The sequence below is a fragment of the Colossoma macropomum genome, unplaced genomic scaffold (assembly GCF_904425465.1).
Source record: "Colossoma macropomum unplaced genomic scaffold, Colossoma_macropomum, whole genome shotgun sequence".
Taxonomy (NCBI): domain Eukaryota; kingdom Metazoa; phylum Chordata; class Actinopteri; order Characiformes; family Serrasalmidae; genus Colossoma; species Colossoma macropomum.
Genome location: NW_023494794.1, coordinates 228190 through 243503, shown reverse-complemented (window position 1 = coordinate 243503; position 15314 = coordinate 228190). Strand labels below are relative to the sequence as shown.

Sequence of the window (15314 nt, the reverse complement as noted above, 5' to 3'; positions counted from 1 at the left end):
AAGCAACCATCTTGAAGTCTGGATTTTGTCCATGCTTCTGTCCATTTTTATGTATAATGTTATATCATTCAGAAATCACATAAGCATTTAAATCTCTAAAAGAATGTGTCAGTTTTCCATCTCCTTTTCTCCCATGCAGTCTCTCCAGAACAAAAGCTACAACCATTTTGCTGCTATCTATTACTTGCTGGTGGAAAGGCTGAAGGCCCACCGAAGCAGCTTCCCCGTAGAGCAGCGGCTCAACGCCACCCAGCGCCGCCCTAGCACCGTCGCTGAGCAGACAGTTGTCAAGGTAACGCTCTCCTGCCAAGGTGCCCCAGCTATGTTCCAATGGCAACATTCTAAGAGCGCAAATAAAAGTCACACGGAGCAAAAGCACCACATTCCTGTGATCTTGCTGCTCAAGGCAAACCTCTGATGCAGCAATTGGAGAACACAGGAGTTTATGGTTCACCATTTGGTTAAAAAAAAAAAAAACATGGTACTGTGCAATTGTGTGTAGGAATTTGATAGGGAGTACATTTTAAAGCAAGAGTTTAGCAACAAATCTAATCTACACAATTTTCTCCTTACCCCAAAGTTTGTCAGTCAGCCAAAATACATTTGGTGTCCAAAGTTTGCTTTAGTTTTGCACTGGAGCCTTAAGGCTGATGTAGCTAACAAGTAACAGAAGTAAATTAGCATTGTGCAAATCATATGCCGAAATCATTGCGCACTTGCCTCAATCCTTGTCAGGTTATGTAATCTCAAATAGACTTGTATTTGTAGTATATTACTGTATGATAAACTATTGTCTATAAAAACGGATACAGATACAGTCACCTCTGAAAGTACTGGCATGGCAAGGCCAATTTTTTTTGTTTTTGCTATGCACTGAAGGCATTTGAACTAAAGATCAGAAGATGAATATGAGAAAGTAGATCAGAATTTCAGCTTTAATTTCCTTATACGACACCAAGACGTGTTAAATAACTTAGTACATGGCACCTTTTGTTTGAACCCACCCACTTTTCAAATGAGCAGGAATATTGCACAAGTGTTTCTTGTTGCCCAGGTACGTCCTGTCAGATTGATTGTTTAAATAATTAGTAGTTTTCAATGTCTAACTTTTGGAGTATCTAGCCTTTGGGTTTCTGCTCATGACTCAAAACATAAAAGCTTATTGTTCAAGCCAGTGGAGGTAGTGTCACAGCTGCTTCTGGAATGGGCTCACTAATCTTTATTGATGAGGCAGCTCATGATGGTTGCAACAGAATAAATTCAGAAGTCTACAGATTCCATCTGCCAATTTACAGAGAAATGCATCCAACCTCATCAGGAGGAACGTCATCATGCAGCAAGACATTGACCCAAAACACACTACCAAAATAACAAAGGGGAAAAATGAGTGGAAGGTTTTAGATTGGCCAAGTCAGTGAATAGATCTTTACCCAATTGAGCATGCATTTTTACCCCTGAAGAGGAGACTGAAGGGAGAAACCCCAGGACAAACAGCAACTGAAAGAAAAAACTGGAAAAGCATCACAAAAGAAAAATGCAGCAGTTTAGTGATGTCAGTGGGTGGCTGGCTTGATGGCAAATATTAAGCATTATTTACTTTAATTTAAGACCATCTGTTTCTGTACTTTTCCTACCCAGAAAATTGGGTGGTCTGTCACCGAAGGTTTAACACATGTAGATGTAAATATCAGGGGAAAAAAGCTGAAATTGATCTGTTGTCCCATATTCATTCTTTGATCTCAATCCAAAAGTCTTCATTTGGCCTTGCAGTTCCAGTACTTTCAGAGGGGACTGTATGTTGCCTAGAGTTTGTCTGTGTTTTAGCCTCGTGGTTCCAGTGCAACACCAAAAAAAGCAAACCTCAGACGGTAAACTGGTCTTATAATGTAAATTAAAACTTCTACTCAACTACTGTTTCAAAGGAAAATCACCTCAAAAACGTATAGATCTCACCATATGTTAACATGGCATTGGCATTCCTTTTTTTTTTTCTTCTTACTTACAGGCTTCTGTCCCGGCCCAGGTGGGTCTCACCCCTCAGTCTGCACGCCACCTGCGCTCACCGGTTCTCCTGCAGACCTCCACTGAGACATTTAGCTTCCCACAATGCCCTGCTTCCCCAGAGCAGGCCCTCATGGAGGAGGAGGTGGCTACTCCCAAGGTTAGTGAGAAGTTTCCGGATGGGAATATGGTGTTTGAGTTGTCCTCGTTATCAAATTGTAACAACCGGTAAATTGAGTTTGGTATCACATGAACCATACATACATTCGCTGGGCAAGACAGATTTGCCACATTTTTCTACTGTGCATTCACATGATATCCAGGAAGGTACTGGCCAGAGATACATTGTAAACTCGGGTAGGTCTTAAACTTGGGATACTTGTGACTTCTGAATTCTAATGGATAAGAGAACCTGCTAATATACATGGCCATGTGCTGTGTTGTTATTGTTATTGAGTCTCACTCCGGTCACATAATGCTGACATGTGAATGTCTGGCCTGTGACCTTTTAAATCAGTACTTTATCCTGTACAAATCCATCACAAATTACAGAACCTCCTCTGGTAAAACTAATCCAGCTACAAAAGTACTTTGGTCAGACACTCGAGTGCTGTGAACTCAGAAATTCACAAGTTTAAGAATGCACCAGTAGAAACAAACGTGGCATTCTTTAGCAAGGCAGCAAGTCCCACCGGCGGCTTGTGCAGGGAGAGCGAGCGGAGTCAGAATCCATGCGCTTTAGCCGGAGGCTATATTTGTGCGCTAGTCGGGTTTTTTAAAATAGCAGCGTTACTCATTGGGCGCCGCTGGATGACGCCAGCGAGGGCTTCTTTTGTCTGCGCCGTGTGAAGTTCCTCCGCCACCGTGCCACCTTCCACTCTTCCTCATGACTCATCATCATCATCGGCGGAGAATCGGCCTCTGCTCTTGAATCCTAAAATAACACCAGTGCAGAGATGGCAACTAATGAAACCCCTCCCCGTTTCTTTCTACTTAGCTTTATGTCTCGACGTAGCTGGCTAGGGATGCGTATGGATTTGAGTAAGAGTGTAGGGTGTATGCTCTACAGCTTAAGTGAATTGTGAGTGGAAAATCACTGTGAGTTAGGATTTTTGAGCTATGTGGCCCCTTTGTTTGGGCTCAGTTGCTTAAGTCCCACTGCTGAGCCAGGCCAGCTGCCGGCAGTTACACAACACACCGGGCCATCGGGCGTCTGCCAGCCCTCATCTGACCAGCGCTGGGCCGCCCGCTAGCCATGCTTCTCCCTCCCTCTCTCTCTCTCTCTCTCTCTCTCTCTCTCTCTCTCTCTCTCTCTCTCTCTCTCTCTCTCTCTCTCTCTCTCTCTCTCTCTCTCTCTCTCTCTGCCAGCCATCAGGAGGTGTGACTACGTACCACCTTTTTCAGCTAAATCAGGACCCTGGCTGTCGCTAGGCGGTCGCCATAGTTACCGTATATTTAATTCCTAGCACTGTGGCTCAGCCTTTTCGTGGTTCTTATGAGCATCAGCCCATTTGCCCTTAAAGGAATACTTCCCCAAAATGCTAACATTACTAACACTGCATCAGAATCAGAAGTATGTGCGCACACACAAGGAATTCAGTCACATAACGCAGAAGCTCACAACAGATATTTTTCACTTAATGCGGTCACATAGACATTTATTCCCTGAATACACGTTAAGATGCCTTCAGATACTCATTTCTGTAAACATTTGCACAGACATAGATTCATAAAAGCAAGAGTTATGCACAGATTCAGCAACCAGATAATAGGTAACAGATGGAAATTAAACTCAGTGGTGCAGTGTTGTATTACCACATTTATGTCTGTTCATTGTATATGAGTCTATTGCCTCTCCTCCCTTTTAACAAACCTCCAGACGAGAATTCAGGTTTACAGATACTTACAATTAGTAATAAAACAACTATTTTTCACCCTCTGGAACCTGTTTGGAGTGATGCGGAACTAATTACATCAAATCACAATTTGGTAACATTACCACTACGATAGCTAAAGTGATGGCAAGTGACATCTTTCTAGAATTCCAAGCATTTCTTCAGAGCATGCCGTGACTGAGTTATTAAAATGTGGCTTTACTGTCAGTGGCAGAGCTCACAATAAAAAGAACCGGATAAAGGCCTATTCACACCGAGTCCGATTTTACAGCCGGAAAAAACGCACGTCCACTTTTGACCAGACGTATGTTAATGCTGTCTTTCACATAGAGTCCAAAACAGATTACGCACTGTGCAATTTTTTAATTAGAGCCTGCTCGTTCTTCTGCATTGTACAGATATATAAAAAATCGGGCTGGCCAATCAGCACTGTCATGGTTGCCGCCCAGATAAATATGCATCAGGATGCCGGTGTGGCTTGTAGCAGAGCACAAAAGCTTTTTCGACAAGCAACATGGTGACTATAAAAACGCGGAGGTTAAAGAAAGTAGCTATATGGTGGATCATGGCTGAAAGGGCTGGTGAATGAGAATGAATACATTAGAGCAACAGTATAAAGGTTTTTTTAGATTATGTAGGGTGGATCCTGCTTTGCCCACAAGGAACTGCAAACTATTAGATTTCCTCACTAATGAAGGCCCCTTTTTAATTTGAGGAGCAACAAGCTCATTATACAGCTTCAGCTCTTGTATAAGGCAGTGGAACTCCCCATGCTGGTGTCTTTTCTGTAGGATGGGGTGAATTCAGTGTGTGTGTTTTGTTTAGTTGCAGTGTTTAAAAGATAATTGATTAATTCACCAGAACTGCTAGTCAGAGAATCTATTTCTTCTTCCTCTTCTGTCTTCTTTACGCGTTTGTTTAGACAAAAAAACGCTCTGGCTTGTTGCAAAGGTCCCACTACTTTTTTTATTTTTTTGTTTTTTATTTATTTATTTATTTATTTTAATTTTTGCATGCTTGTTAATTGTAAATATGATGTATACACTAGAGGTCTGCACGGGCTTGATTATTAATGCCTGCCCCCACCTACTTCAACCAGCAATCACGTCCACACCCGCCTGGTGTAGGACACATCCATGCAGAAGGATACGCTTTAAGAATTTTTTTCACAAAGCTGGCCACAAGATTCACTGGTATAGTGCAGATTTTTATTTCCATCCTACCCCTTTTCATGAGTATAAAGACATGAGGAAAGGAACTTTTATGCAGTTTTGTTGTTTTAACCCTTACAGTCACTGTCGGCTTATCTCATAAAAAGTATCTTTACAGGAGAAGGAAAAAAAATTATTAACTTTCAGTTTTCAGTTGGAAGATTTTATTCTAAGTCATTTTCTGCCTTTTCTATAGTTCCGTTCGTCATGACATTCTGACTAACGGCAGCTGACATTTTCAAATGATGTAAAATATGTGGTAGGGGTGGGCGATATGGCAAAAATAAAATACTGTGATACTTGAAGACATTTTATCAATACACAATATTTAATTTTTCTGAGGTTTGACAAGTTGGAACAGACAGAATGCACCTGAAGTACCAAGTTAAAAGTACTATTAAACTTCTGTGTTTAACATTTCCCACACTGCTCCAAATCCAATAAAAGTCATGAATTATAAAAATGTAGATTTAGTCCAATTATTGAAAGCATGTAAAAATCAATCAGTGCATAGTAATTGCATAAACTGCATAGTAATAGTAGCTGATTGGATGTGAGCATTTACAGGTGAAGTATACTTTTAAACAGGTCCTATTTTGTACATCTTGCAAAGATCACACCAGGGCGCCTCGAAGGATCCAGATGTTTTCAGATGCTCTGTTGCCCAGAAAAGCTGAAAGGACAGCAGAGTAGAGAGAATGCTGTCGGATTCCCAGCCCTGACAAACGGATCACCAGCGGGCTTATCCTGATTTACGCATCTGCTAGAAGCCAGCAGGCATTTGATAGCATGAAGTAGTGTTACATAATTCAGATAAATAAAATGGACCAGGGGCACGTAATCGGAACCCTGCGCACAAAAGATGATTAACCGGCCGAGGATGTGAGGAGGCGGAATGGTTAATAGAATTTTTGCTCTGCTTGTTGGGATTCTCAGAAGCAGGCACCGGTTCCCCAACGGCTCAGGCATCAAGGCCCCGTTTTTTTCTGCTGTTTCGTTTTCTTGCTCTGCGTGTGATGCTATTGTGATGCAGATGGTGTATGTGTTTCTGTGTTTCATCTGCCTATTCATAACATAAAACTCTCTTCCTTCTTTACCTAATTTGCATACTGTGCAAGAATAGCAAGCAGCATCTCTTTTTGAATCCATAGTGTGTATGTGCTGATTCTAACGCTTCAGCTTTGTCTGAATCTAAGGCAGCCAGTCTCTGACCTGAAAACATTTTAGTTTGATTGCAATTCTTTAGAAAAAGGTTAATCAAATCTCAGTTTTCATGATTCCAGGAGATTCAAAATTCTTTTTAAAAATATGCAGAGATGACTGAGGTATTTACACAGTGGTGAAATATGGACAATAAAAGCAATTCATCAAGCTTGAGATTTCCATTTTGTTTGAAAAAAAAAATTATTATAACATATTTGAACTTTGATTGTGTTACCGCCTTACAATTTATGCATCATGATACATCAGTGCATAAACCTCTCAAGGCTACAGCTTGTTGTTTGTAGATAGTTTCTTGTGAGCAGTGTGCATTTCATAAATGCCTTCCCTTCAGGTGGACGGCTGTCTGTTGGACCCTCTGCCCCCAGTTGTGGTCCGCAAGGCCAGTGGCTCGCTGCCAGGAAACGTCCTGGAGACGTCCATTGACGAAGGAATTGAGGCTGAGGAGGAACAGACTACGCCTCCTGCCGCCTTCCAGACCACTCGCTTCAGCCAGCGCAGGCACACACTGTCTGAGGTCACCAACCAGCCGGGAGCTCTGCCCACCACAGGTCTGTGTGTGCGTGTGGTGTTGGTGCATGTACAGCTAGTAGTTTTTGAATCACAACTTCTATAGATGCAATGCATACTGCACTACATGTTTGTTTATATATAAACACTCGGTACTATGCATTTAAATAAATAGGTAAAAAAAAAGGTTACGAATTTTTCAGCGCCAGCAGAAATCACATATTAACTGAATATTACACAGAAGCCTCAATGACTAAATCTTAATTTTTTCAGTATTAGTTTATTCACTCTTTGCCTTTTATTACAGTTTTCTTTCTTTCAAAGAGACTTGCTTTCAGTTTTTCACAGAACTCTGCATTGAAATTAATCTGTGTATCTAGACAGGGACTCGGATAGATGGATAGACGTAATAGAATGACAAGCAGATAGGTAGATGGATGGCTAGATAGGTGTATAAAATAGATACATGGGTGGATAGATAGATAGATGTATAAATGGATGGATCGATGGACAAATAGATACAGACCTAGATGTCCTGAAACTGTAAAATGTTCATACTGGGGTAGTAGTTATAAGCAGTACTGCTGTAGGGTAAATGAGTTTTGCCTGCATGTTGTCTTCACAGGGAAGCTACTTTCCATGGGCCTGAACCCGTCTCTGGGCAGCATGGACTCCGAATATGATATGGGCTCAACACACAGTGACCTCAGCCTACCTGAAGAGACTCCGACTCTTACAAGCATGCTGGCTGCAACACCCGTCAGTCAAGGAGGCCCCTCCTTCATTTCCATGAAGCCTGCTAACCCAACCCTGCAGGCCCTGAGCTCAGAGGGGCGGGACACTCACAATCATTCACCAGTCAACTTCCGAGAAGGCCGCCGAGCGTCCGACACTTCTCTCACACAAGGTGGGTTTTATTCCCTTCTATTGGATAAATAGGGAAGATAGGTAGATGGATAGATTAATGAATAGATAAATTAATGGATAGAAAGCAGGATGAATAGACATGTATAAATGGAGGAATGTGTAGATGGATAAATTGATAAATGAATAAACCAGTGTATAGATAGCAGAATAAATAGGTAGAGATGGATAGACAGATGGATGAACAGATAACAGGATGGATTGATAAACGGATAAATGGATGCATGAATTGATAAATGGATGGATTGATGTACAGATTGACGGATGGTTGGATTTATGCATAGATAGACTGATGGATCGATGGATGGTTGGGTGATGACTAAATAGCAGGATAAATAGGTAGAAGGACGGATGGATAGATTGACAAATGAATAAAGAGATAAATTTATGCATGGATTGATGCATAGACTATTTGATGGATGACCATATTATCTATACTGTTCCTGTTAGTTTTTGGTCTCTTACAGGTTCTTCATCACTAATCTTTTCTGTCTCGCTCCTCTCTCCCTGTCACTCAGTTGCTATAAAAACCCCATTTGCGTCAGTCTGTCCAAATCCATTTCCAGCCCATTCTCGGTTCATTTGAAGAACCCTGTAGTGCCTCCTTTCCCAGCCCACACCAAATGACACTCACTCTGATTGACTCCTGACCTCCCATTAATGATGATTACGTCTGATTCCTAAAAAAAAACCTCTTGATGATTCAATTCAGCAGCGATCAAGGCAGCAGTCAAAACTATGAAACAGCTTATCTCTCGCAACAACTGCAGAGCTACAGTATTTGTCTGCCATTTAGTTTTTGCGTTCTGTTCCATTATGCCTTGTGTTCTACATGCTTTCTAGGTCTGGTGGCTTTCCGGCAGCACCTCCAGAACCTGGCCAGGACCAAGGGCATCCTGGAGCTGAACAAGGCCCAAATGGTGCTAGGATCTGGGGCTGGAGATGCCAACTTCCAACCTAAACCCCTGGAGCTCTCAGAGCTCTTAGAGCCTCAGCACCAGGTAAGGATTTTCAACATGCCCTGCATTTTGATTCTAGAAAAAGAATGGCACTTCTAAACTTCCCAATTTTGAAGGGCATTCTGAGTCTCAGGTCAGCAGCCCCTCGAACCCTGAAACTGATTCAAGGTGGACTTGTACACTTAAAAATGTACACTTAAACCGTATCCCTGAAATTCATTATGATTTGATTTGATTATGATGATGATGACATTTACCAAGCAATATATTTGCCAGCACTTCCGCAAATTAATTATATTGTATGGGTCTGCAGGGAGACGGACATCAGTCTCACAGCGGAAAGGACATGGCCACGTTCTCTACAAAAATGCATCCTTATCTGCTGTCCAGAAGACAGTCTCTGGAAACCCAGTATCTTGCTCAAAGGCTGCAGGTATTCTCACTTTGCATTCAACTGTTAACAATTGCCGTTCATTGTGCAGAATGTTGACCCACTTTTGCATTCTAATTTTGAAGATGTAGGGGCTCGAATCGTGTGTTAAAATAGCAGTGGGCCAATCGTATCCTTAAATAGCACTTAAGAGTCACTAACCAACATTAGTCACCACAGGTCTCGTGGTTTCTAAAGCACGTTTTTGAAAGATCTCCTTCTCTGTATAAAAGTTGTGAAAGTAAAAGAAAAAGACGGAGGGCGACTGCAATGAATCAGAATCTGGTTTTGGTGGCCTGAATAAGTATTAATCTAAAGCAGGTTTGGACGGTCCAAATTAAACTGCAGATTAGACCAAAGAGATTAATTGGAGAGCACAGTGGGTTGGGTTAATGAGGATCTGTGTGTTTTGCCAGAGGGCCAGTCTGCTGGCCAGCGGTCCTGGCAGTGGGCAGATGTTCTGTAAGGAGCCTTTACCTCGTACACTGGAGCAGCAACTGCAAGAACACAGGTCAGGACTTTCATAGTCAACATTATATACATTTATCTTTTTCCCTAAACTCATAAGAAACATGGACATTGCTAATTATTAAAGTGCGAGTTTAGAGCAAAATGTAATTTACACAATTTTCTTTATCCATCAAAATGTGCCATAAACGTGCCAAGACAAGTTTGATGTCTGAAGTTTGTTTCTTTACTTTTGTGCTAGAGCTACAATACCATGGTAGCCAATACAGATTTATGAGGGGTTACATCGTAATGATCAGTAACATTTTTATAAGTTATAACAACTGGAGAGACATTTCCACAAACCACATACTATGCAAAGTCTATAATTTTTGTAGAAAAGACGTAAATGCAGTTATATCACCAATCACAAGGAACAACATGGCATTGCTGGCCATTAATAAACTTAAATCTATTTTGCCTGATTTTTCTGACCAGTGCATTGCATTGAAAGCACATTAAAAATTTTGGCTGGCTTCATGCTTTTTTGCTTCACTCTGTTTTAGCACACTATGACAACACAATATCATTGGTTTTATGAAAAAGTCACATGTTATCCAGAATAGGGCTTTATTTTTTTCTGAAAATCTCTTGACCACCAATATTTAATTTGAGTCCCCCCCCTACCCAGCATTTACTCACAAGCTGCAGATCAAGCATAACTTGGGCATCTTACTGTCCACAAGCATTTTGTCCAGTTGTATTTAGCCCATTTTGATCCAATTTTTTTTTAGAAGGGGGTAAATAGACACTTTATTTATAAAGTATGTTGTGAATGGTTACCCTGCAACTAAATGCATTCGCAGTATTAAGGCAGCTAAACTACATATTGCTTGAAAGCACCTTGGGAAATGACAGGCTGAGGGGGCACAGTGGGTGTCCAGGGCAGGTCCTAATGCCCGCATGTGCCGTACTTATGTACACCAGTTAGCAAAGTGCACACCTAAATCATCACACACTTTCCTCAAACTAGGTGAGGTTATTAAAGATCTCAAATAGACTTTTGTGGTTTTGGAGACTGTATGACATACAGTTGATTATAAACACAGACAAAAGGACAGTGGCTGATTTTAGCTTTAATCTTTTTACAGATAATATCTTGTTATAAACAAGTCACATGCCTCGGCTAATCGATTATATATTTGGGATAAGGGGAAAAGTCTGTCACCAAACTATCGCTTTAACAGATCACTTCTATGGAAAAGTAATTACAGGATGGTCCAATTTTTTTATATGCAAGCTGTTGCGTGCATCAAAACGTGCAATAAATGCTTGTGACCCCATCACCAGGCTCCAGCAGAAGAGGCTCCACCTCCAGAAGCAGTCACAGTTGCAGGCCTACTTCCACCAGATGCAGCTGGCTGAGGACCAGTACCCACCGGCACAAGAGTGCTTGGACCCCCAGCACAGCACGCCACTTTCCAGTCCGCCGTTCTCCCGGACCCAGCCCCTCACTCCGCTCCTAGAGCCTGGCACCCCGACATTCCCCTACAGCCCAGACCTGCTCTTCCCCTCTGCTGCATCTCCCCCAGACTGCCTCACGTTCAGCCGCTCCGCATACACCCCATCCACCCCCACCGAGCCCCTGTACGCCTGGAGTCCAGCTCAGCCATCCCCACTGCCCCCCAGCCAAGGAGAGACCAAAGCGGCCCAGCCCGCCCCGGAGCCTTCCTACATGGACTGTGAAATGATGGAGACGGTGGAGGCCCAGCAGGGTTGTGTGCTGGTGAACTGAAGCTCTACTGCAGTGGTCACCAATCCCCCTCCTCGACATCTACTGTCCTGCTAGGTTTGATCTCCAACCCAAAAGACCTAATGTAGCTAATCAAAGCATCCTGAACGCAACTGCTAACATACTACACACAAGGTGGGAGAGAATTTGGTAGCACTGGTATAAAAAAGCACCTCATCAGGGCTCACTCACACTCATTTGAGATGGTCTGAGCAGGTACTAACACGTCACGGCTTACTGAAATACACAACGTGAGGCGTTATTAATGAAAATAAATTATGATTATTATTAATAAAAATAAATTTTACATTTTATTACACTCTGTCGTACACTACTCAGCCGTTTCTGCCATTTTTCCAAATTAAGGTCTTGAAGGTTACACAACGAAGCATGCTTTTCTTGGCCGCATCCAAAGGATGCTACAAAACAGGACAGTTTTCTTTGAAACAACAGCCAAGAAATGCATCCTTGCATTTGACACACGGCTAAACGATCTAGCATGCATGGGTGGATTCTTGAGTACGGTGTTGATGGACACCATTGTCCAACAGTGCACACCATGCAGAAAGGGAGGAGCAACTCATGGCTGGTAAATAAACTTACATACAGGTTAGTAATTAAAGCTTTACTCCTCTGCAGGAGGGTCTTTACCATCTCAAAGAAGTAGAATTAATGAAAACCAAAAACACATAAGCAAGTCCGTGACACCTTTAGGGTTGGAGTCAAACTCTGCAGGATCGTACATCTTCAAGAGCAAGATTGGTGACCACTTCTCTACTGGTTCAAATGGGGTCACACTGGGGCTGGATCTCAGGATAACTCACAAGGAGGGGCCACTTGGGGTTGGAGAGCCCTCAGGGACAAACAAGATGCCGTTGTTGTTAATAATGTCCAACTGTATTGACCCTGTAAACCTTCCCCTTTTGGATCCCAGGGTTCAGATGATTTACGTTGTCAGTCGTTTGTAAGACCTGTAGTCTTTAAAAGAATTAGCTCAACAAGCACAAAGGGAATCAGAAAGCACATCACAGTTACAGTAGATTCATCAGTATTAAAGCAATATGTTCTCTGTAGAATGCCCTGTAAATTTGATAGGGTCCCTCCTCTCTCTCTCTCTCTTTTAAACCTTTTTTATATCCCTAAATTGTTGTCATTGAGTCAACTTTCAGTGTTGGTGTCATTTATTTTGTCTGGATTTGGAAAGAAAAACTGTAAATACTGAGACCTCTCTGCGAAAAGAGGGTAAAGGAAGTTTTACACATCCAAACGGTTCCACTAAGGTACTTTAAAATGGAGAAAAATGGTAAAAGTGGTAAATGGTAATGACCAAGAATGAGCACAGTGTAAAGCTACAGTAAATGGTAGATCTGACCATGCAGTTCCTTCTTAGGCACAACTCCGTACGCTGCGGTTCTGCCGTTCTAGTTTCTAGGCTCGGCTATTTTATGAATGGACAAAGCAAACCACTGATTTTACTGCTGCTCCTAGTGAGCAATAAGGAGCTGTAAAATGTCCTCGCACAAAAGGCTGCTAGATGAACTCTTCTAAAGATTTCTCCAGAAACCTTTTCTAGTGTTATAGTGACGTGCCTTTCTATTCCTTTTTTCTTTTCTTTTCAAGAATGTATGTTTTAATGGAATCCTGCGAAATTTCCTGTCAGGGAATAGTGTTAAGTGACCTCTTTACAGAACCAAAGCCCCTCCGAGGTCCTCCTTCCAACTCCACTGTGTGGCTTTTAGGGGGATCAGATGAAGCTACGTGACATGGTTACGGTCCAACAATGTTATACGCCGTCCAGAAGTATAATAGCAATATCTGAAGCTACAGTAATAGTCCTGATGCCTAGAATAGGTGTCGGTAGTGAATGTGTTTACTTTGTCTGTGCCATTTCACGCCTTTCAAGAAAAAAAACTTCATCAATTGTTAGAGTTTGTAGTCAAGCTTTTGTTGGCTATACTTTGTTGGTATTAAACCTGAGAGATTGCAGTTAAAGAGGGCTGTTTGTTGGGGTTTTTTTTTCTGTTATGACTGAAAAGTTATTCCAGATAGCCTGAACATACAGTACACCATGCTTTACATAGACAGATATGCCTTGTTGATCCCTGGGGAAAATGTGGGATTGTTCAACAAAGCGGCTGTTGAAAAGATGAATGATACGCTGAAAGGTCCTCTGGCTCTGTCCACCTCTCAGATTTCAGTTTAAACAGAGAGAAGTTTATACAGCACTTCTTGAGGATTTCATATTTAAAGGTACACCAACCAATTGTTTTGCCAGTTTTTAAGTCTCTTTTTTATTTCAAATAATTTTGGTAATTTCTTTGTGAAATGTGTGCTTTTCAAGTAAGATATGGTATTAAAGTTATCTCCAATAGGCCAGCTTGGGCTATAGAGCAGCAAGTTTTACGTTCAAACTACTCTTCCAAAACCATAAAAAACAGGTCTGCAACTTAATATCCTTCAATTATTGTACGAATTATGAATGAGTATTTCAACATTTACCAAAAACGTTTAGCATTACATTTTACCTATTAGCCTGTCAGTGTTCTCACTATACTAGTGGACTCGTTCCTTTATGGAGGAAAACAGTACCAGTACTGCTTTGCCACATGAGAAATTCTGTGGTCCTTAGTAGTGCTGGGTATCATTACCTTATATCATATCTTGCCTTTTACACCTTTTCAAATACAACAAAAAAGTTACATATAAAACATTTCTATCTGCAGTTTGTAAAAAGAGAAAATGTATATAGAGATAATGTTTTTTTGGGGGCGCTATTATTTTTCCCAAATAAGTTACCAAAAATAAAATTCCAGGCACAGCATTATAGACAGTGGTCTCAGACTTTGAAGGTATTGATGGGTTCTGTGGAAGCTCATTACTGCCAGGTAGAGGAGTATTTCTTATAAGTGGTGGCAATGGGCTTCTGTATTTGTTCAACAGACATCTGATGTTAGCAACATTATGATATTATTCAGAAAGCTAAACATGAGTTTAGATGTTGGAACAATTAATGCTTATTGGCTCTCAGACAGTGCCAAGACTTACTGCTTAGGTACTGAAATTCGGTATTGAATGACATGGAATTTGTCTGATACTCTGTAGTACTGAAGTAATTTGGTTGATGCCACAAAAGTACTGCATTTTATCACTCACTGCTAGTCCCTATGCCCCATTGAAAACTATGGGAAGTAATTTCTACCTCATATTTTTGGAATATTAAACAAAAATTTAAAAGTATTTTAAAAGACTTGGAAAATTTAACAAAAACATTGGACTACTACTTTTACCCCAAGCCTCAACAGGCTAACTGTAACTCAACTGGCTGTAGGTGTACCAAGAACTTGCTGGACCATGTCCTTAAGGCCAGGCTGAGCCACCAGAACCAGTCAGGCAGCCAGACAGCTCTTATCCGTAAATCAGATTACACTATAACGCCCTCTCCTTGGCTTATAGCTCACTGTATGGTACACTGATGGAGGGCAATCTGCCACAAACCAGCTCACTAGCCTTAACCTCAAACCAGATCCTACCCCTCTAGTGTCCGTGTCAAACACTCAGAAAATAAACATTTTAAAGCCCTTGAGAGGGAAAAACAAGAATCATAATGGTCAAACGAGCAGTCAGATCCAGCAGAGTTTTCCTTAAATAGCTGTTGTGGCAGGAGGGAGCTTAATTCCCCTGCTGATTGAGCCTCATGATGAGTAAAGCGCCGTCGACACTCACAAGGTGAGTCGTGATGCCGCAGCGGCGAGCCGTTCATCGGCGCGCACGACAGCAGCTGTCACACAAACCACACCAGACGTACAGCGGCCTTGTCAGAACAAAAGCTCTGCCTGTAATCATGAAGCTCTCACCAGGGCTCTGCTAGACCTACTGCGGTCCAGAAGAAAAAACACAAAACAGCAGCAGCAATTGATCTCTAAA

General features: G+C 41.7%; 1 protein-coding gene across 1 annotated transcript in view; it reads left to right on the top strand.

Moving 5' to 3' along the window:
- The window catches only part of sik2a (salt-inducible kinase 2a), a 34485-nt gene extending 21103 nt beyond the window's left edge, over positions 1-13382 (top strand). Inside the window, exons 8-15 of the mRNA XM_036579816.1 lie at positions 140-292; positions 2006-2161; positions 6663-6879; positions 7464-7745; positions 8606-8763; positions 9035-9154; positions 9568-9662; positions 10949-13382. Coding sequence (XP_036435709.1) covers positions 140-292; positions 2006-2161; positions 6663-6879; positions 7464-7745; positions 8606-8763; positions 9035-9154; positions 9568-9662; positions 10949-11393 — 1626 coding nt within the window. The 3' untranslated portion in view covers positions 11394-13382. The remainder of the gene's footprint in view (positions 1-139; positions 293-2005; positions 2162-6662; positions 6880-7463; positions 7746-8605; positions 8764-9034; positions 9155-9567; positions 9663-10948) is intronic.
- Positions 13383-15314: the final 1932 nt, after the last annotated feature.